Here is a 21,410-nt window from a genome sequence, read left to right on the forward strand (position 1 = left end):
CTCTCTCTCTCTCTCTCTCTCTCTCTCTCTCTCTCTCTCTCACACACACACACACACATACACACACACACACACACACACACCACAAAATTTAATCAGTCTGTTGCACAGACTCACTTGTGGTGTTCACTGTGAAATTCACTATTTTTTTGTTTCGTTTTGTTTGGTTTTTTGAGACAGGGTTTCTCTGTGGCTTTGGAGCCTGTCCTGGAACTAGCTCTGTAGACCAGGCTGGTCTCAAACTCACAGGGATCCGCCTGCCTCTGCCTCCCGAGTGCTGGGATTAAAGGCGTGCGCCACCATTGCCCGGCTAAATTCACTATTTACGGTGAATCTGGGTCAATAATAGGACTGTTTTGTTGAAAGAATTGTTTTGAACAAATAAATAAACTAATAAAATTTTAAAAATTTAAACAGTCAATAGCCAGGCAGTGGTGGTGCACCTTTACTCCCAGCACTCGGGAGGCAGAAGCAGGCAGATCCCTGTGAGTTTGAGGCCAGCCTGGTCTACAAGAGTTAGTTCTAGGACAAGCTTGATAGCTACAGCGAAACCCTGTCTCAAAAAACAAAAAACAAAAAACAAACAAAAAAAAAATTTAACCAGTCAATAAATCAATAAATACGTTAAAAAAAATAAGAGGAATAGAGTTTTGCTTGAATAGTACCATCTAAATATTCAGTTACCAGCAACCTAATTTTTTTTCCTTCAGACTTGGCACATAAAGCATATGTACTCTATGAAAACAAGAATTTTTAATTAAAAAGAATGACATTTAAAATTTTTATTTTTTGTTACTTCGGTATGCATTTCATTTTGTTGTGTTTTGTTTTTGAAACAGGGTGTCTCTATTTGATCCTGGAGTGGCTCTGCCCATCCTGGAACTCACTATGCAGATCAGGCTGGCCTTGAATCCACAGAGATCCAATAGCCTCTGGCTCCCTTGTGCTAGGATCAAAGACACACACTCCTGGCTTCTGTGTGCATTTCCATAAATGTTTTTACTTTAAGTTGATGACTCGAGAGGTAAATTTATGTTCCTTTAAAACAATATAATATGTTATTTATGAGGAGGGTGCAGAACAGAAGTTACCTTTGCCCAAATTGATAATTTATTATCCTAATGATATAAAAACTGAAATCTTTCATGGTTCAGAAATTATACACTTATTGTTCAAAAGTTCAGTAAATAGAATATCACCAAGTATAACAACTCAATCAACAAACCTCTGGGAAAAACCCATGAAGTCAAACAAAAATAAACAAAATGTTCACACATCATGAGGTAATAAATGTTGAATTCAATTCTTCAGAGTAACTGTGAGCAGCTACAATATACAGATACTTTAATCTTTCCTTTTCTAAAACACTCAGTGTGGAAGGAAAGAAATATTAGGTGTCCTGAGACTATACCGAGATGTGGAGCACAGGTTCTGGGCTACAATTCTGTCTCTGCCACTTGTCACTGTCACAATGGATACCCACTCTCTCTTAGCCTCAGCTGCCACTTCAATAAATTAACAGTAGACACTACCTATCTCATACAGAGAACATAAAACAGGGCCCGTTTCTGTGGGGACACTACCAGCATATTAATCCTACTGTCTACGCTATGTCAATAAGCATGCTCTGGGAAGGTCACGTGCACTCTACCAGCTTCCTGTGAAAGCAGACAATGCATGAATAAGCACAACTGTTCCAATAAAGTCTTAAAGACACTTAATTTTTATATAATCTTCATGTCACAAATTTGACTTTTCTGCCAATTAAACATAAATCAGAAGTTGCAGGAGTACAACTCCCCTCCCCCAGGGTCACCAAGTATAATCTGATGGCCTCCTACCACACACACCAATGCTTCTCAAAGCTAGCCAAATTCCCACCAAGCCCTCAGGAAATTGCCACTGCAACTTTAATTACATTTACTTAGTGTGTGTATGAGAGAAAGAGAGAAAGGGAGGGGAGAGTTAGGAGGAAGAGGAGAGGAGAGAGAGCGCGCGCTCCAGTCAGCTCATTCATGCCATACCATCCATTTGGGAGTCAGAGGAAATCTGGTAGAACTCAATTCTTGTCAGCACAGAGGCCACAGGAATGGACTTGAGTTATCAAACTTTGTAGCAAGAGATTTTACCTACTAGCCACCTATCTCCCTCTATTAAAAGCTACTTTCTTGCAAAGACCCATCCTTTATTCAATTCTAACTCTTTTGATGTTGCTATCTTTTCTTTCATAAAGTAACAGTAAATGCAGTTTTTATTTGACAAACTCAGGCCAGTCTTACCACTATTCCCTACTTCTTCCTTCATAAAGAAATAGTAACAGCAGGTGCCCCGCACTCTCGGCTGCCCGCCGCCCGCCCCTCCTTCCTCTCGTCCCAGTGCCACCGAGCCGGAACCCGAGCCGCCGCCGCAGCCTCAGCCGCGGGCACTATGGCATCTGGAGTCACACTGAATGACGAAGTCATCAAAGTCTTTAATGATATGAAAGTAAGAAAGTCTTCTACACAAGAGGAGATCAAAAAGAGAAAGAAAGCGGTTCTCTTCTGCCTGAGCGATGACAAAAGACAGATAATTGTAGAGGAAGCAAAGCAGATCTTGGTGGGTGACATTGGAGAGACTGTAGAGGACCCCTACACATCTTTTATGAAGTTGCTACCTCTGAATGATTGCCGATAAGCTTTGTAAGATGCCACATACGAAACAAAAGAGTCTAAGAAAGAAGACCTAGTATTTATATTCTGAGCTCCTGAGAGTGCACCGCTAAAAAGCAAGATGATTTATGCTAGCTCTAAAGATGCCATTAAAAAGAAATTTACAGGTATTAAACATGAGTGGCAAGTGAATGGCTTGGACGATATTAAGGACCGCTAGACACTGGGAGAGAAACTGGGAGGCAGTGTCGTGGTTTCCCTTGAGGGAAAGCCGCTATAAAGCAATAGCCAAGTGCCATTCGATGTTAAGGGGCTTCCATTTCTCCAGCTCAGTCCACTGGAATCGTATTGGGTTTTGGTTTTTGTTTATTCCCTTTGCACTGGGCCCTTTCAACACAGTGAATGAATGAATGAATTTAAGAAGCCTGTCAGTGATTGCCATTAGACTGTTTAATATGGTTACTTTTATGTAGAACCCAAGGAATGCCTTCCCCGTCTTATTTTAGCCAAAACAACTGGTTCCATGCCTTCCTCGCAGTGAGCACTACAATGGCTGTGTTGTCAATGTGAATAGCGTAGAGTACTACAAAGGGTAAGCTAATTGAATGCCTTGAAAGTATTATCCACTGGTCATATGGCGAACCTTTCTTCAGTATTATTTATAGTTGCACTTGACTACAGTTCCCGAGGCTGGAGCGTTTGTGCCCTCACCTGCCTTGGCCAGCCTGTTTCTGTGACCTGGCAGCACAGATTTAACACTATGCGTTAAGAGCACTTTTTTTTTTAATACGTTTAATCCCTTAAAAAGAATGCCAATTAAGTTTCATTACCTGTCACTGATTTGTCCTAATACCTCAGTGTTCATTCCTCTTACCTGCATATTTTCTTCAAAGAAATAGCTGTGTTGATGTCTTTGGTCTCCCACTGAGAATACACTACTGAATAAATGTAGGAGTTTTATGTTTACCATATGAGTCTTGAAACACTACAGATATTTTAAGTATCAGTCATGGTGGCAATTTCTGTATAAAAGAGCCTTAAATGGAACATTGTTTTGAGATCAAATTCCCTATCCTCACAAAAGTGGCCACGTCGTAATAAAAACTGTGGCATATTAAAAAAAAAATAGTAACAGCAAATGCAGTTTCTATCTAACTCAGGCCAGTCTTATCATTATTCCCTATTTCTTCCTACTTTTAAGATTTTTATTGGTGTGCATAATTAAATCTGGAACCAGAGAAAAGGCTTGTTAGATGAGGTTGCTTACCACCAAACTTGGTGATTTGAGTTGAGCCCTGTAACCTTCATGATAGGAGGAGAGAACCAATTCCCCCAAGCTATGCTCTGACGCCCACATGCACACCGTGCACACCACGGCACATATGTACACACCAAAAAGATAAGCAAGTGTATATTTTTAAAGATGCTACATCAAGTCTGGGAATTGTTGATCTAACATTCTCTGCCTAATTAAAACAAGCAAAGAAGGGCTGGAGAGATGGCTTAGCAATTAAAAGCAATTAAGAGGACCAGAATTAAATATCTAAATCAACTGGCTCACAACCTCCCGTAACTCCAGCTCCTGGAGGACCTGACTCCTGTGGCCTCTGGGGGCTCCAGGACTAATGTGCACCTAACTACACACATGCACCCACCCACTCTATCCCCCCCCCACAGAGTAAATCTATGAAAAAAGAAAAAGTACTGACATGTGACAATGAGGTGCTGACAGAGAAGAGATACTTAACCTACTCAAGTTACATTTCAAAAATCTCAACAGATTCCTATGCTCTCAACCCCTTCTCTCAATATGAACCCTCTAAAGTGAGGGATCCTACCATAATCCTAGGTCTATTCTTGGAATTACTTCTTCAATTAAAACATGGATGACTTTTTAATGCAGTCTCTACACTTAATGTACTATTAAAAACTTCTTAATAAACCTGCTTGCATAAGACAAAGTCTGTGCCAGGCTTACTATCCTCCACCTATAATCTTCTCTAACTTTCCACTCCCCTGGGACCTCCCCATCAGGACCATGTCACTGAAGAATGTACTGCTGATCCAGGTCAATCTGAAGCAACCCAAAAGAGGTTTGCAAACTCTCTCTGATGTCTCTCTGATAAATATTTTAATTTTTTTAATTTATTTTTACAAATTTTTGTGTATAGGTGTTCTAATTACATGTATATATGTGCTGAGTACCTATGGTCAGACAAGGGTATTGCATCCCTCGGAACTAGAGTTAGGGATGATTGTGAGTCACTATGTGGGTGCTGGGAACTGAACCCAGAGCCTACGCAAGAACAAGTGCTCTTAACAACTGAGTCATCTCTCCAGCCCCAATAATAGTTTAAACATGCACTGACATTTCACTCTCTTGTGCTTAAGTGAAAACACCAAAATCACACTTTAGTTGGTTTTGTAACCAGATAAATATCTGTTGCTAACCAAAAGTGAGACCTATACAAAATCCACATGTCCCTCTGTTAATTTTCAGTTCCTTCATCTATAAATGAAGACAGCATCACTTATCTAAAGGACTATTGTGAAGATTATAAATAATATGCCTACTTAACAAGAGGAATCCATGCTGGTATTGGACACCTATCCCACCACACAGGGCTAGTGAGGTCATAAATCTTGGAGGTGAATCTACAACTACCGTTTTATTAAGCCAGCATAATTATTAGCAACATTTTAAATATTTGATCTTATAGTCACAGATAAGTGTGGTTCTCATCCCTCAACACAGAAATTTATCTTTGCAACAGACAAGACAATTCTAGCAAACCACACCAAACAAAATGTAAGGAACAAGAGATCCTGTTGGGTCCTGTCCCGGCTGCTACATCTGCAACACAATTCCTGCATCTAAGGCTCTGGGATCATGGAAGAAATGGGAGCAAAACAACTGTAAAACACAGAGACAGGAAGTTTGCTATGAGGCTGTATCACCTAGAATGTCAGAGCCTACACCCATTAAGTCTCATCAATATGGCTACCTAGACAATATCTGAACAATGACAACATCAATGAACATGCTAACATCAAAGAGAGAAAACTGGCAGGGCCTCAATCCCTGACAAAGCACTACAGACAACAGGGAATGCAGAGAATGGTAAAAATGGTCTTCAGTCAGGAAGGACTCTCCAATTGGTTATCCGGTATCAAGTGGTCATCCCTGAGACCATACACATGCAGGTAACATCATATGGACTGAACAGGTTGCATATAGGGAGAACTAAAGAAAGAGGCCGTGAATTTGAGAGAGAGAGCAAGGGAAAAGTGTATGGGAAGGGTTGGAAGGAGTGAACGGGAAAAATGTGATTATATAATTTCAAAAAAAATTAAAGAAAATATACAAAAGCATCTAGAGAGACAGGAGCCAACTGGTAACATGCCTGTCAGCAAGCACCAGAGCCTGAGTTTGAATTCCCAAACACCCATTGTGTGTGTGTGGGGGGGGGGGGGGGGGGAGGCAGAGAAGTGAATCCCTGGAGCTCATTGGCCTGAGAGGCTACTTGAAGAGATGAACTCTAGATCCAATGAAAGACCCTATTGCAACAATACAAGGTGAAGGGACAGAGAGATGGTGCAGCAGGCATGGGCATATGCCACCAAGCCTGAAGCTCATCCCCAGAACCTGCTCGACAGAAGGAGAGAACAAGTTGTCCTCTGGGTACCACACATGCACTATCATGTGCCAGCCCAATCTCCAAAAAATTACATAAATAACTTAAAAATAAAGTAGAAAGCAATTGAGAAAGATGCCCAATGTCAATCTTTTGTCGCCACGTAAAAGTATACACATGTGCAAGTCTACATGAAAACATCCATACACCATACCCACCAAAACAAAAAGGATCTACAGTGTATCTCCAAGTGCTCTAGAGTAGTTATCAGCAGCACCTAAAATGGTTATCGACACCCAGACACACATTTGGCAGTAGTACCATTACAAAAACATCTTCATAGACAGAACTACTGCAAGATACATAAAACTCAAGGTGTGTCTGTCACATGGAAAGCCAGTTTTAATATAAACAAAACAAATAATTAGAATAATGTAAATATGGTTTACTTTTCAATGGTATGCATGTATAAACGGTTTCAGCAAAACCTTTTGTTAGAAGTTTAAAAAGAAAAGGAGTGGAAAAATCTAATAGTTTAAAACGGCAGAGTGAGTAAATAGAAGCACTGGACGCTGGCTACACTAAAGAACTCTCCACGGCCTTTAGGAGGCTAAGTTTTCTTCACACAAGGACACATAGTTGAAATTATTTGCAGTGTTTAGTTCCTAAATAACCAGCCAGAAACTCCTTACTACAGGAGGGAGAGACGGTTGAACAGAACACAATACACACTTTGGGCAGGGAAAAATTTCCAGCATTACATTCCTTTTGGGAAAGCACTTTATAATTCACAGATGAGTCATTATGGAAATGAAAATGTTAAATAATGAACATCACTGTAACTGAAAACCCTGCAAACTAATTACCCTACTCAAAGTTCCTGGTAACTCCTACAGGAGTATTAAGGCTGACCTGCTATCCACGTTAGTTATCTACAATGTTGATTAAGCATTGTGACCCACTTTCTAAAAGGCCTTATGGGCCCCATGCTACTGACGGCCTTCTTCTAAGAGATTATAAGGTACAGTCATAGCTGAAAAATACATAAAATTTATATTCACGTGATATTTAACTCTTTGATCAACTAAACATTTACTGGACTGCATATTTATGTCAGACAGTAATATCCAAGCTTTTTTGTGTTGTTTTCTGAGACAGGGTCTCACTATGTAGACCAGACTGGCCTCCAACTCAGAAACCCACCTGCCTCTGCCTCCCAAGTGATGAAATTAAAGGCACACAACTCCACACATTTGTCCACAATTTTATACATATTATTTCCTTTACTCTTACTTAAACATTGCAACAATTAAAAATTTATTGCCCTCACTTAAAAACTGATAAGGTCCAAGGAGATGGTTCAGCAGAAAAAGCAACCTGAGTTTGGAATCCATGTAAATTTAATCCAGAGGGTGGCAGGCATCTATAATCCTAGCACTCTGTGAGATGGGAGGCAGAGACAGGAAAGTCAGTGGGAAGCCCATGTATGAAGCAAGCTTGCATATGCATACACAGTACAGCAGTGACAGAGACAGTAAAAGACCCTAACTCAAAACAAGGCAGAAGGAAAGAAAACGGCTCACAAAAAGTTGTCCTCTGACCTCTACACATATGTAACAGCATGTACATGTCTGTGTTCTCCAGCTCACACGAACACACACAAAATAAGTAAATAGCCGGGCAGTGCTGGTGCACGCCTTTAATCCCAGCACTTGGGAGGCAGAGGCAGGTGGATCTTTGTGAGTTCGAGACCAGCCTAGTCTACAAGAGCTAGTTCCAGGACAGGCTCCAAAACCACAGAGAAACCCTGTCTCAAAAAATAAAAATAAAAAACCAAAACAAAACAAAATAAGTAAATAAATAAAACCTTAAAACAGAACTGGTGAAACTTATAAGAAGACTGCACTTTACCTGTAAGGGCTGAGTTTGATCCCAACAACCTTGAAAAAAATTTTAATAGCCATGTATTTGTCTTTCTCAGTAACTTGATTTTTAAGAATGAATCTTAAATTTGGGCAATGCAATAGAAATGAATAAGATCTCAGAGAATTCCACTAAGATAACTAATAGAAACTTAGTTCAGAGCTTAATTCAACAATGACTCAGAACTCTGTAAGCCTGATGCCACAGAGAAGATGACATTGTGTTTGTCAAGCATAAATGGGTACTGGTCAAAATTCTCAAGAAGAGTGTCTCAATGTACCTTGTGTACCAGTATTCAGAGCCCTTGAAACTGAGCTCTTTCACCTGTAGAATTTTAGAACACTTTCTAATAGTTACTTTGCTAAAACAGGCCTCCATTGTCCAGAAATGAATATCCCCCTCTATCTCTACATCCTTTGCAGTGCTTACGTATGCACACACACACATACAAAGTAATAAATAGTCTTGATTTAAAATTTTAAATACACACAAAACATTAAAAAGATGAGTTCCAAGGACTTTATCACTATATACCTAGTTTAGGGATAAGTAAAACCTTAGATCCTTCCAAGAACAAAGCAAGCCAAAGCATTTAGCACAACAAAGCATGGAGAGCTAACTGACCAATGATGATTTAGGATTAAAACTGCAACTTTAAGAAACTACCATGAGACATGTACAGACTTAAACTGCTTCTTGTTGTTTGGGTGTTTCAGCAGTGCGGGTCCCAAACCAAGGTGATGCTTTACCATTGAGTACATTCCCAGCACCTAAAAATGGATTATGATTACGATTATGGTTGTATGACTCAGTAAATTTGAATTATATGTTTAATCTCAACATATTTTATGCTATACAAGGAATATTTCAAAAAATTTATTACTTGTTGAATTTTGAATTTTCTTAAAAATCCTGAGTTATAAACTGGGCAGTGGGGGTGCATGCCTTTAATCACAGAAGACGTAGGCAGATCTCTGACAGTTTGAGGCCAGCCTGGTCTACAGAGAGAGTTCCTGGAGAGCCAAACTACACAGAAACCCTATCTCAAAAACAAACAAAAACATATCAATTATCTAAAGACACTGCCTTTTCTGATAACCCATTTGCATGAGGTCTATTTTTTCATATACTTTAAGACAAATTACAAGACACTAAATAAATGAACATGATCTATCACAGCTCTTTCTGCCATGCCAGACATGACAGAAGTTTGAAGATTTAAAAAATGCTACTTATATCTTTAAAATGTTACTTATGCTAACATTTTAAAAAGTATAATTATTGTCATTGTTATTTTTATAAAAAATGTTTAATTCTCCCACTTAGTGTAACAAATATATTTATATGGTCAGTCATGCACCATTTTTGCAAATACATAATAAACATAAATATATAATATAAAAATATAAACATATATATAAAACAAGAACAATATATACAAAACATATCTTGCTTGTTTTGTTTTGTGAGACAGGGTTTCTCTGTGTAACAGCTCTGGCTGTCCTGGAACACACTCTGTAGACCAGGCTGGCCTCAAATTCAGAGAGATCCACCTGCCTCTGCCTCTCAAACACTGGGACTAAAGGCATGCACAAAACTACACCCAGCTTAAAGAGAAATTTTCAATGAACATTACTGCCAGTAACAAGGATAAGTGAAAGTATTTAATGTGTATTAAGGATTAAGTTCCCAATTTCAGACAGAAAACAGTTGTATTTTTAGAGATGCGCATGGCAGCATAGAGCCAGCTCGTGAAAGCGTTGCTAACTTTGTCTGTACAGGAGGAACACAACATTTCCAGTACAAAACTGTTTCTTCACTGAGGGCACATCTTCTGCAATATTTCTCTTTTTCAGAAATTTCCTCCTAGTTCATCACATAAACTCCACTGTACTTGTTGGCTAGAATGAAAGACTAGGAGAGACGACCACAGACACACGGACTTAACTTTTTATAGTGCACAGTAACTTTCAGAAAGTTCAGAGACTGTCAGAGATCATCTGCCTTCAAATAAAAATAACATAATTTATTGAACACACACACACAAAAAAAGAACTGGATGAAAAAAATCCATGTAAGGCTCTACCATCTAACAGTTTCTCCCTCCTCCAGCTGCTCAGGTGCAGGAGCAGACAGCAGCCTCTACTTCTCCCTCCCTCCTCCAGCTGCTCAGGTGCAGGAGCAGACAGCAGCCTCTACTTCTCCCTCCATCCTCCAGCTGCTCAGGTGCAGGAGCAGACAGCAGCCTCTACTTCTCCCTCCCTCCTCCAGCTGCTCAGGTGCAGGAGCAGACAGCAGCTTCTACTTTTGCACTTCCAGTAAATTCCCTGACATCAACATCATATTACAGTATTCACATCAAAGTACCTGAGGTCACACTCATTGGTCACAGTATTTCCAAAATCTTATGAGAAACCTATATTCAAATATTTAACTAAATTCACCGTTTCTTACTCTAATCCACTCCACTCTCTAAGTCCTCTCTCTATTGTTAATAATGCTACAAAACATTTCCCTCTTGCTGACAGTCTTTGTCCAGAAACTATCTCACAAATGTCCGCCCTCTCCATAGACCTGCCATGTCATCTTTCCTCCTGTCCTCTCTGCTGGCAGCAACCATGGCTGCTCTCAAACAGCCATTTATGTCCTTCCTTACACTGTCCAAGAACTCCTAGGCCAAGTTACTACCACGTTCTTCAAATTCTTCTTCTCAAACATCAGATGAAGAAACAAAGAAATAATAACTTTCAAAATTAGATCTCAATAAAGCTGGGGGGAGGGCAAGATGACTCAGCATGTAAAAGCACCTACCACAAATCCTGTTGACCTAGGCTCAGTTCCTAGGACCTCAATAGTGGAAATAAGAGAACCAACTCCTTCAAGTGTCCTCTGCCCTGTACACACGTTGTGGCATGTGTGTGCCAATGTACACACAAATAGACATTCACACACAAAGAAAATAGTAAAATGAATTTTTAATGTTAAAAAAACTTTTAAGAGGAAGCAAGAAGGAAAGCAAAGGGGTAAGCAGGCGTAAAGGGGTAAGCAGGCGTAAAGGGGTAAGCAGGCGTAAAGGGGTAAGCAGGCGTGGGGTGAGGCAAACTGCTCTTTATCCCCATGTATCCATTTACTTCACTCAGGCACGCTGAGGAGCAGAATGACTCAGCGAATGTGACAGCTGTCGAAGGCTCTCTAGCCGCTTCCAATGACGGCGAAGCATGGCCATGAAGCCTCCATCAAAGAGATAAAGCGTTTTAAGAAAATATATCCTGGGATTGCCCAGAGATGACAGTAAAACAGGACAGAAAGAGATGCCTCTACAAAAGGGAAATATCTGACCCGGCAGAACAGTACAAGACGGGCTAGAAGAGGTGAAGAACTGCACAGTCTTCAAACACAAGAGCTCTTTTGCACTTGACACCACTCCGAGGCAGGGACAACCCGACCCCAATGTTTTCAGATCTAGGAATTGAAGTGAAATGCTTTAATGATCCCAAAGTTCACTGCCAAAATTCACGACGTGTCAACTTCAAGCCATGTAGATGCTAGTGGCTTCTTGTGTCTTTCTGAGCCATGGTGGAGGCAACCACATTTATACATATTACACCAAAATTGAAATTCAAATATTGACTGGCTTGTTCAAAGGAGACAAGTGTCAGAGCCTGGTCGGGGAAAGCAGGATGATGTGCCCGGTGCTTCCGGATGTGGTAGATCATCAGAAAGACAGGCGGATGCTGCAGCCTCGATGTGCATGCTGCCTGCTGGGGCAGGCTTCCTCACAGCAGCACTGTTACAGAAGGGACTGCGAATGGCTCGTGGTACCTTCAGGATTTGTGTGAGATGCTGGCAAGGCACGGCAGCTCCTTTGAGTTCAAGGTGCTACTCGTGCTAGTGAACAGAGGGTCCTCAATGCTGAGAAGCGACATTTCTGCCCCAGTCTAGCAGGTAAAGCCATTTGTCTTGTCTACGTGTATTTCACACACATTTCCCTTTTACAGAGCTCTCAGTCCATTGAAGCCTTTGATCTAACAATGTAAAATGTTTTCAGGCTTAAAATGCCATAGAAAAATGATGTTTTGTATTTGTTAATATTTAAACATATTGGGCAACGTGGAAGGGCTAAAAAAAAAAAACAGAAATCCTCAGGAAACTATCATGCATACTAGCATTTATTTCATTTTTAATGAACTGCAAGGTTACCCAAAATACCAGCTAATTTGTACTAATTTATTGTACAATGTTTTTAAAGATTTTTGAAACTCAAGAATACAACTGTTTTCATTTAATAGACATCTAAAACTAACATTTTAACATTTCCTAATTCATATGCTTATGTAATTTATAACAGGCATATTTTATTTGGCCATGTATCTTTTTTTAAATCTTGTTTAACTATAATTAAGGTATTTTGTGTATGAATTTAATTCCCATTTTGGAAAAAAATAAATGAACCATAAAGAATTTTGTTTTCAGGTTTCAAGATGTGTAGCTCCCGCTATTCTGGAACTCTCTGTAGACCAGGCTGGCCTCAGACTAACAGAGATCTACTTGCTTCCGCCTCCCGAGAGCTACGATTAAAGGCATGCATCACCACTGCCCAGCTAAGACTTTTTTTAAAAAAAGAAAATACATTCCTCCCAGCACCCATAAAGATGGCTTAAAGCCATCTTTAAATCCAGTTCCTGGGAATCCATTGACCTCTATAGGTACCAGGCACACTTGTGGGATGGTGTGTGTGTGTGTGTGTGTGTGTGTGTATTTTAAAAAAACCTTTTTAAAAAAAAAGAATGATAACTTGAATTTAGCTCCTGGAATTTACATGATAGAAGGAGATTACTATAGCTAGGGTGGGGAAAGGTTCAGAGATAAAGTGCTTGCCCCCCAAATGGCTAGCCACCTTGATCCTGAGTACTATAAAAAATAAAGATTATTCTGACTAAAAACTAAATGCATTTTCTGATTCTTTTTGCCAAGAGAATAAAAAGTGAGTCTTCCAAATCATAGTTAAGCTGTGGTTTTGAAAATTTATCATAAATTAGCAAATCCTTAAAAACAATTTTGTTGTGTTGTAATGAAACACTAGTGGCTGTAACTCAACGGTACAGCAGTTGTTCAGCACAAACAAGACCCTGGCACTCAATGCCAAGTAGGAAAATCAAAAACCAGTGTAGTGAGGCCCAGTCTCAGAAAACCAAAGAACAAAAATTAAATTTTAAATTTTAAAAAGAATCCCACACTAGATTACATCATGGAATTCAAGAGGAGAAAGAACAGACTAAGAACCCCCAATTCTCTGGAAAATAATACCCTTACAAGTCAACCCTAACAGATGTTGATGCAACTTTGAGTCACTGACTTATTTTTCCCAATTATCCCACTGCATTCCAGGTAAGTAAATTTAAGAAGAAATGTCTCATGTTCACTTACCTATTTCTATGCATACCAAGTCTAATAAACAAAATTAAAATCAAAATCAAAAGCCTAGGCTAGGGGTATAGCTCAGTGGTAAAGCATTTGTTTATCACATAGGAGACCTTGGGTTCAAACCTGAGCACCTCAATAGAAGAAAAGAAGCATCAAATTTCAAAAATAATAAATACTCTGTACAAAAAGAAAACATGAGAGCTATCTAGATGGTTCCACAGGCAAAAGAATTCATCTCCAGATCCTGAGTGTGCTCCCACCAAGAAAAATTAAAACCAGCTCCCAAAAGCTGTCCTCTGACCTCCACACATGTACCATGGCACAGGCCTATCTGCACACACGCCCAAAATCTAAGCAAAAAACAAACAAAAAAAATTAAAGGCACATACTTGGTATCCTAAAATATTAAACAGAATATTTTGTTCAAACAAAATTTCAGTGACAGAGCATTAAAATAATTATTTTGTGTATATGTGTGCATGAATGTGCAGGCATGTGAGCATGCAAGTACGCAAGCACATCACATATCCATGTGTTCGTACAGAAGCTAAGGCTTGATGTCACATGTCTTCCAGAATCACTCTCCACTTCATTTTTTGAGACTACATCTCTCTTTAAACATTGAGTTTATAGATGTCACCAGACTAGCTAGCTGGGCAGCAAGCTGTCTTCTGTGCTGGAATTACAGGTGCACCTCACCATGCCCAGCTGTTACATGGGATATAGGGATCAAACTGAGGTCCTCAGGCTTACCTTATACCAACTGAGTCACCGCCTCTGCTATCAAATAATGATTTTTAAAGTGAGCATCCAACTAAATTCAACACATAAAATTCTTACAAGGCATAATCAAGGAAGTGAGGAACTGCAAAGATGGCTCAGAGGTTAACAACACTGTCTGCTCTGCTCTTCCAGAGGTCCTTACTTCAACTCCCAGCAACCACATGGTGGCTCACAACCATGTCTAATAGGGTTTGATGCCTCGTCTGGTGTGCAGGCTTACATGCAGACAAAGCACTCACATACATAAACAAACAACCCTTTAAAAAAAAAAAGTATAGTAGCTGATTGAAATAAAATATCTGTAACTTATCCAAAAGCTTCTCACTAGCTCTGCAACTGCACAAATCTCACAAGAAAGTTTCATTCTTCTCCATCAAGCTCACACTAAAGTCTTCCTTAGTCATAATTTTTTAGAAGAAACGAACTTCTCTGTCAAAACATATATGGATATACACACATACACCAACGTGTGTGCGTGCACGCACACACACACACACACACACACACACACACACACACATTCCTAGCTCTCCAATCATCAGCTATCTGAAAGTAAAGTAACAGAAGGAGTCCAAGATATAAAAACATCTGTGAATTCTTATTTTAGAAACAAGCTTCTAAGAGAATGCCATAATAATGAAGCAGGCACACCAAGCAATCTTAAGCAAATATGTTTTTATACTAATAGGATTCTGGACCCAGCTCAATCAGATCAAACATTTAAAATGGACCAAAATCCCCAGGCTCAAGCTGCAATAGAGAAATGTATTTAATTGCTATAAAGTCTAATAAACCAGTCTTCTTCACAAATGAAAGATGTCTGACCTCTGGGAGCTACGAAGAGGATAATGAATACACTATATAATTAGGGGCCTACCACTAGCTGACTATAATCTATTAATTAGCATTCTCAGCCTCTGTATCTCACTGTACTGTCTTTAAAATTGCACCCTTTGTTTTTTGAACCGAAGTTAACCAATTTTAGAACTCTGTAGTAATTACAGTGGTGCGGGAAGAATGTCTCTGCCAGCACTGGTGTGCACTGGTGTGCACTGGTGTGCACTGGTGTGCACTGGTGTTTAATTAGAGCACGGGGTTACCCAGATAAAGCAGTGCTCGCCCTCTTCAGCACATAAAGGTTTTCTTGGCATGAAAAAACCTGTGGACTGTTTCTTTTCCAGAAAAATGGAAGTACCCATAACTGTCTTCTTGAAAGTTTAAATATTTTGCCTTTGAATGTAGTGTGATAATTGGAGAAAGGATACTGCGCTGGTTTCTCTCCCAACCCCCATACTTTCTAAAGCATAGACATAAGAAAATATCTATTTCAAAATTTAAAAAATGCTAGTAATGTTTTTCCTCAATAAAATACACGTTTCCAAGTCACTAGACAATAAAACTACCTTACTGGTCATGATATTTTCAGCAAGGCACATCGATGAGTAGGTAATTCAATAGTATCTTTGTTTAACACCAAATTTGCTTTAAATTTCTCTACAGACAGAGAGAGAGACTGAGAGACAAAGAGGCTACTCTTGAAAAGATCACCTTACACTAGTGGTCAGGCAAGCTAACACAAGGCTACGTAAGCATTTAGGGTGGAGACAGAAGAGTTCCATGCCATCCTAAGCTACATATATAGGGGAAGAATGCTGAACTGACTTAAATTGTTTAAAAGCATACTGAACCTTTTATTTATTTACTTTGGTGAACCAATGAATTTTTTTTTATTAAAGTTACTTACAAGAATATGTGTGAGCCAGGCGAAGGTGGCGCATGCCTTTAATCCCAGCACTCGCGAGGCAGAGGCAAGTGGATCTCTGTGAGTTCGAGACCAGCCTGGTCTACAGAGCTAGTTACAGGACAGGCTCCAAAGCCACAGAGAAACCCTGTCTCNAAAAAAAAAAAAAAAAAAAAAAAAAAAATGTGTGAGGGGTTACTTACAGGAGTAAAGATGACTCCAATGTAATTGTGTTACCAAAAATCCCACTCCAATACAGGTAATGACTCATGAAACTGTAACCCTGGAACACTCAAAACAATCTAAGGCAGCAAGACAGGTCCAAGAATCTCCTTCCACATGCTAGGAAACTGGTCTTCCACAGAACTGCATCTGCAGTCCTGTGTTTGTTTGGTTTTAATTTTGAGATAAGATCTCAACATATATACCCAAGTTAGCCCTGAATTCACTATGTAGCCAAGGCAGTACTCAAAAATTTTTAAGAGTTTTTTGTTTGTTTTTTTTAGAACTCACTGTGTAGCCCAGACTGGTCTTGAACTCACACAGATTCACCTGCCTCTGCATTATGAGTGCTGAGATTAAAGGCCTGTGCCACCACCAACCGGTTTAAGACTTTTTGTTTTAATTTATGTGTGTAAGTACTTTGCTTGAACATACCTGTGGACCATGTACAGGACCAAAATCTGGAAAAAAACTAAGAAAGTAGAAACAGAATTCTAAAGTAAAAAGGATAAAAAATAAAGGAACAAAGATGGGAAAAATCTAAGACAAGAGGGAAAAGGAATCCCTTGTTTTATTTATATATTTGAATTCAACCCATAAAGATAAATGTACAAATGAAACTAACCTGGTTTTCTTCCTTCACAACTCGGAACTGTTCCTTCCAAATGGTGATTTTGGAAGCTTCATCTTTTCTCAAGGCTCGCTCTTTCTTCAGCTCTGGGCTCCAGAAGGTTTTGATGCTATTCATCGAGGAACTTAATTTGCTTTCCTTCACTTCCACATCCTTCCTCAAAAGATCATTTTCTCTTAGTACTTCCTTCAGCTGTGTCTGCAGATCCATGATGGTGTTATCTCTTGCCTGACGAAGAGAGTGAGGTACAGTGGACGCCATACTAACAGGAGGGAGGTGATGTTCTCCAAATGCTATGGTATCACTAGCAACCCCACTGCTTGCTATATTGGGGCTACTGCCCATAGCAGTCATCCTAACACCATAAGGCAGGCGTCCCCCAGAACGACCCAGTGTCATGGTGCTTTTAGGTGTTTCTGAACCCACGTTTTCATGGTCACTTAGGTACATGGGGCCAGATGTAGCATAGGCAGCATTTAAGGACTGTATGTTCTCCATTGACAGGGTTTTCCCACTGCCACCTCCAACACTGTTTCCAGAACTCCCTCCTGTACTATTTGTTCGCCGATGACCTAAGCGAGGGGACCGTGGAAGCCGAGGAGATCGCCCAGGACTCTGGCTGCTTGGTTCCACTTTCCCTACTGATCGAGCACTTCCATACATGGTTGCAGGATGAACTTAGGTGCCAGAAATGGTGTAAAGCAAAAAACAACAACGTAATTCCGTGAGGTTTCTCTATGGCTATAAAGTCAGCTTAAGGCTATCAAAAATAGCAGGTCACCAGCTGTCCAATCTTGAAGAAATATCTTATGCCATATCTGTAATGAAAAGATCACACATTAAATCCCCAATAATAAATATTTCCCTTCTCAGAACTGTTCTATTACCTTTACTTGGGGAAGAATCTCCTTTCATTAGTATTCTCAAAGCTTTAAAAAAAATCACATTACCCACAATGCAATGTTTTTCTAACTGAAAATGTGAGAGTATCAACTGATAATTACAAAGTGACACACATCTGAAGAACAGAACTCAGACTATTACTCTCATAAGATCAATGTATAAATATCAATACTTGGATACATTATCAGAATAAAAGAACTCAATATATTAGTCATATATAAGATCAATATATAAACATTAATACTTCAACACATTATCAGAACTAATAACAGCTAAACATACTAGTCAGATGCAAGATTAATATTTAAATACCAATACTTCCATATACACTGGGAATAACAATTAGAAAATAGTTTTTACGGTTAGGAAGACGTATCTATCCATGGGTAAAGTGAGAACCTGAGGTCATAACTCCAGAACCCAGGTAGAACTGTATGCTACAGCATGCAGCTAAAATTCCAGTGTTCTTATGGAGAGATGGGACACAAAGAAGGGAACATTCCCAGAAGCTTAAGGGCCAGCTAGAGAACAAAGAGACCTTGTTTCAAACAAGATGAAAGCCGGACCAACACCTAAGGTTGATGACTGCCAACACTCAAACACATATTATACACACACACACACACACACACACACACACACACACACACACACGGCAGGGCAGGGTGCGGGGGAGAGCGAGAAGGAGGAGGAGAGAGTAGGACAGGGAGATACAGAAGAAAATAGGCTTTTAACTTAAAATAAACTCAGGCTGGGAATATAGATCATTTGGAAACAAGATCCGCCCAGCATGAACAAAGTTCTGGGCTTGAGCCCCAGCATTGCATAAAATGGATGTTGTAGCACACACATACCAGTAATGACAGCACAAGAGGTAGAAACAGCAGGGTCAAGGTCATCCTCATCTACAAAGTTCAGTTTGAAGTGAAACTCACGTACGGGAAGCCCTGCCTCAAAAAAACAAAGTCCTATCAACAGCAACAAACCTATATAATATTACCTTAAACATAACCAAAATCTTTAAGCATTTAAAACTCCATTGGAAGACATGTACCTCAAGAATAGACAGATAGACAGATAGACAGATGATAGATAGATAGATAGATAGATAGATAGATAGATAGATAGATAGATAGATAGATAGATGATAGATAGACAGATAGATAGACAGATGATAGATAAAAAGTTAGCCATGCTCCCACATGAGAAAACAAATACTTCTCGTGGGTTAGTTCTTCCCCCAGCTCATTCGCACAATCCCAGGGGGTTTTCACATTACTCAAAAATGCTGACTCTAAAATTCAAATGGAGGACTAAAAGTACAATAGCCAAACTAGCCAAGCATGGTAGAGCAGAGGAGGCAAGGCAGTAGAATCACCACAAATTTCAAGTCCATGTGGTCTATAAGCCAATTACCAAGACAATAGCCAAGGCCATATACTTAAAAAAAAAAAAGGCGACAAGACGAATTCATGAATAAAGGTGTTTGCCACATGTGGTGGTTTGAATGAGAATGGCCCCCACAAGCTCATGCTTGAATATCTGGCCCCTGTTGGTGAAATTGTTTAGGAAGGATTAAGAGGTATAGCCTTCCTTGTTGGAGAAGGCATGTCACTGGACCATTCTGAGTTAGCGCTCTGCCTCTCCTCTCGGCCGCTGCTCCAGATGTCTGCCACCATGTATGTCTCTGCTCTACTATTACAGACTCTTAACCCTCTGGAACTTAATGCCAATTAAACTCTTTTACAAGTGCTCTGTTACAGCAATAGAAAAGTAACTAATACCTAAGTCTGGTGAGATTAGTTCAATCCCCACAACCTACACAAAGTCAAAGGAAAAAGCCAACTCCACAAAGTTGTCCTTTGACCTCCACATACGCATGATGGTGTTCATACTCACATACATATATCCACATATACACACAGAATCAATTTTTTAAAAAGGAGAGGCTAGAGCAATGGTTCAGAGGTTAAGCACACTTCCTGCTTTTGCAAAGGTCCCAGGTTTGGTTCCCAGCACTCCCATGGCAGCTCACAACCATCTGCTCCCCAGTTCCAGGAGGTACACTGCCATCTTTGACCTCCATGGGCAGCGGGGATGCATGTAGTGCACATACATTCATACACATAAAATAAAAACAACTAAATCATTTTTAAAGAAAAAAATGGAACTAGATAGATGGCTTAGTGGTTAAGACCATTTGCTGCTCTCCCCTAGGATCTGACATCAGTTCCCAGCACCCACAGGGTGAAGCACAACTGCCTGTTATTCCAGCTCCAGGAGACCCAAGCCTCTGGCCTCCACAGGCAGGTGTATGCATGCATAGACATACAGCCACACAAAGTTTCATATATCCAATATAGTAAGAGCAAATACTTACTAAGACTATTTTTAGATACATAAAGAAGACATCCCCAGTGCAAGATAAGTTACAGGTCTACAATCCTTTATTTACAACATTTTTTAAAAACTAATTTTTAAAAAATATTTTTAATTATGAGTTGGGTGGTAGTGGCACACGCCTTTAATCTCTGGAGGCAGAGGCAGGTGGAGCTCTGTGAGTTCAAGGTTAGCCTGGTCTACACTGAGTGTCAGGACAGGCTTCAAAGCTACAGAGAAACCCCGCCTTGGGAAAAAAAAAAAAAAAAAGATTTTTAATTATGTGTGACTGCGAGTGTTCTCAGAGGTTGTCAGAGCCCTTGGAGCTGGAGTTACAAGTGGTTGTACACCATCTGATATGGATGTCAGGATCTTGGGGCCTCTGTAATAGTATAAACTCTAATACTGCTCTTCCTGAGGACCTGAGCTTGGTTCCTAGCATCCACATCAGACAGCTTACAACTGCCTGTAACCCCAGCTCCAGGGGAATCAGACACCTCTGACCTTTGTAGACACTTTCATTCATGTGCATACACACACACACACACACACCCCTAATTAAAACAATAAATCTTTTTAAAAAATATTTGCTGTTAGCCACTGAGCCATTTCTCCAGCCCCCCTCCTCACTTTTTGTAAACTAACTTAGTAGGTAAACCTATCATGATGCAAGATTTCCTAGTGTTTTTATCTGTAACACTGCATAGTATCATACATTTTATCAATGAAATAATGTGGATGATCAAAAGATACTGCATAATGCCCAATCATATTCTGAGAAAAATTCTGGGAAACAAAGTTGTATCAGATCATCATATTCTCATAAAGAATTATAGACTTTATTATAAAGACAGACATATCAGCATGCTTATAATTCCAGCTACACCGAGTCTGAGGCAGCCTGGGCTACACAGTAAGACCACATCTCAAAAACTAAAGAAAGATAAAATAAATAATACAATTAAACCAGCTGGGCATAGCTGTATTTGTTTGTAATACTAAACAATGGGGAGAATGAAGGCCAACGTGAGTTTTTACAAAGCAAGTTCCAAACCAAGCTAGGATATCTATATCAATATTAATGGAGAGAGAGAGGGAGAGAGAGAGGGAGAGAGAGAGAG

At 39.7% G+C, this 21,410-nt stretch overlaps 1 protein-coding gene and 2 pseudogenes across 11 annotated transcripts in view; 2 read left to right on the plus strand and 1 right to left on the minus strand.

Moving 5' to 3' along the window:
- The window catches only part of Erc1 (ELKS/RAB6-interacting/CAST family member 1), a 351,181-nt gene that overhangs the window by 306,859 nt on the left and 22,912 nt on the right, over positions 1-21,410 (minus strand). For 10 of the 11 annotated variants that reach the window (XM_050148588.1, XM_050148589.1, XM_050148584.1 and 7 more), the window contains exon 2: positions 17,002-17,825. The exons of the other annotated variant lie outside the window; for it this stretch is intronic. In XM_050148588.1, the coding sequence (XP_050004545.1) occupies positions 17,002-17,670 (669 nt within the window). In that variant the 5' untranslated portion in view covers positions 17,671-17,825. The remainder of the gene's footprint in view (positions 1-17,001; positions 17,826-21,410) is intronic. 11 annotated transcript variants of the gene reach the window in all.
- Positions 2,330-3,563, plus strand: LOC126505540 (cofilin-2-like; annotated as a pseudogene).
- LOC126505429 (caspase-6-like) lies at positions 5,776-12,309 on the plus strand (annotated as a pseudogene).

The sequence above is a fragment of the Alexandromys fortis genome, unplaced genomic scaffold, assembly GCF_014885135.2.
Source record: "Alexandromys fortis isolate MF-2015 unplaced genomic scaffold, M_Fortis_MF-2015_v1.1 scaffold_59, whole genome shotgun sequence".
Classification (NCBI taxonomy): Eukaryota; Metazoa; Chordata; class Mammalia; order Rodentia; family Cricetidae; genus Alexandromys; species Alexandromys fortis.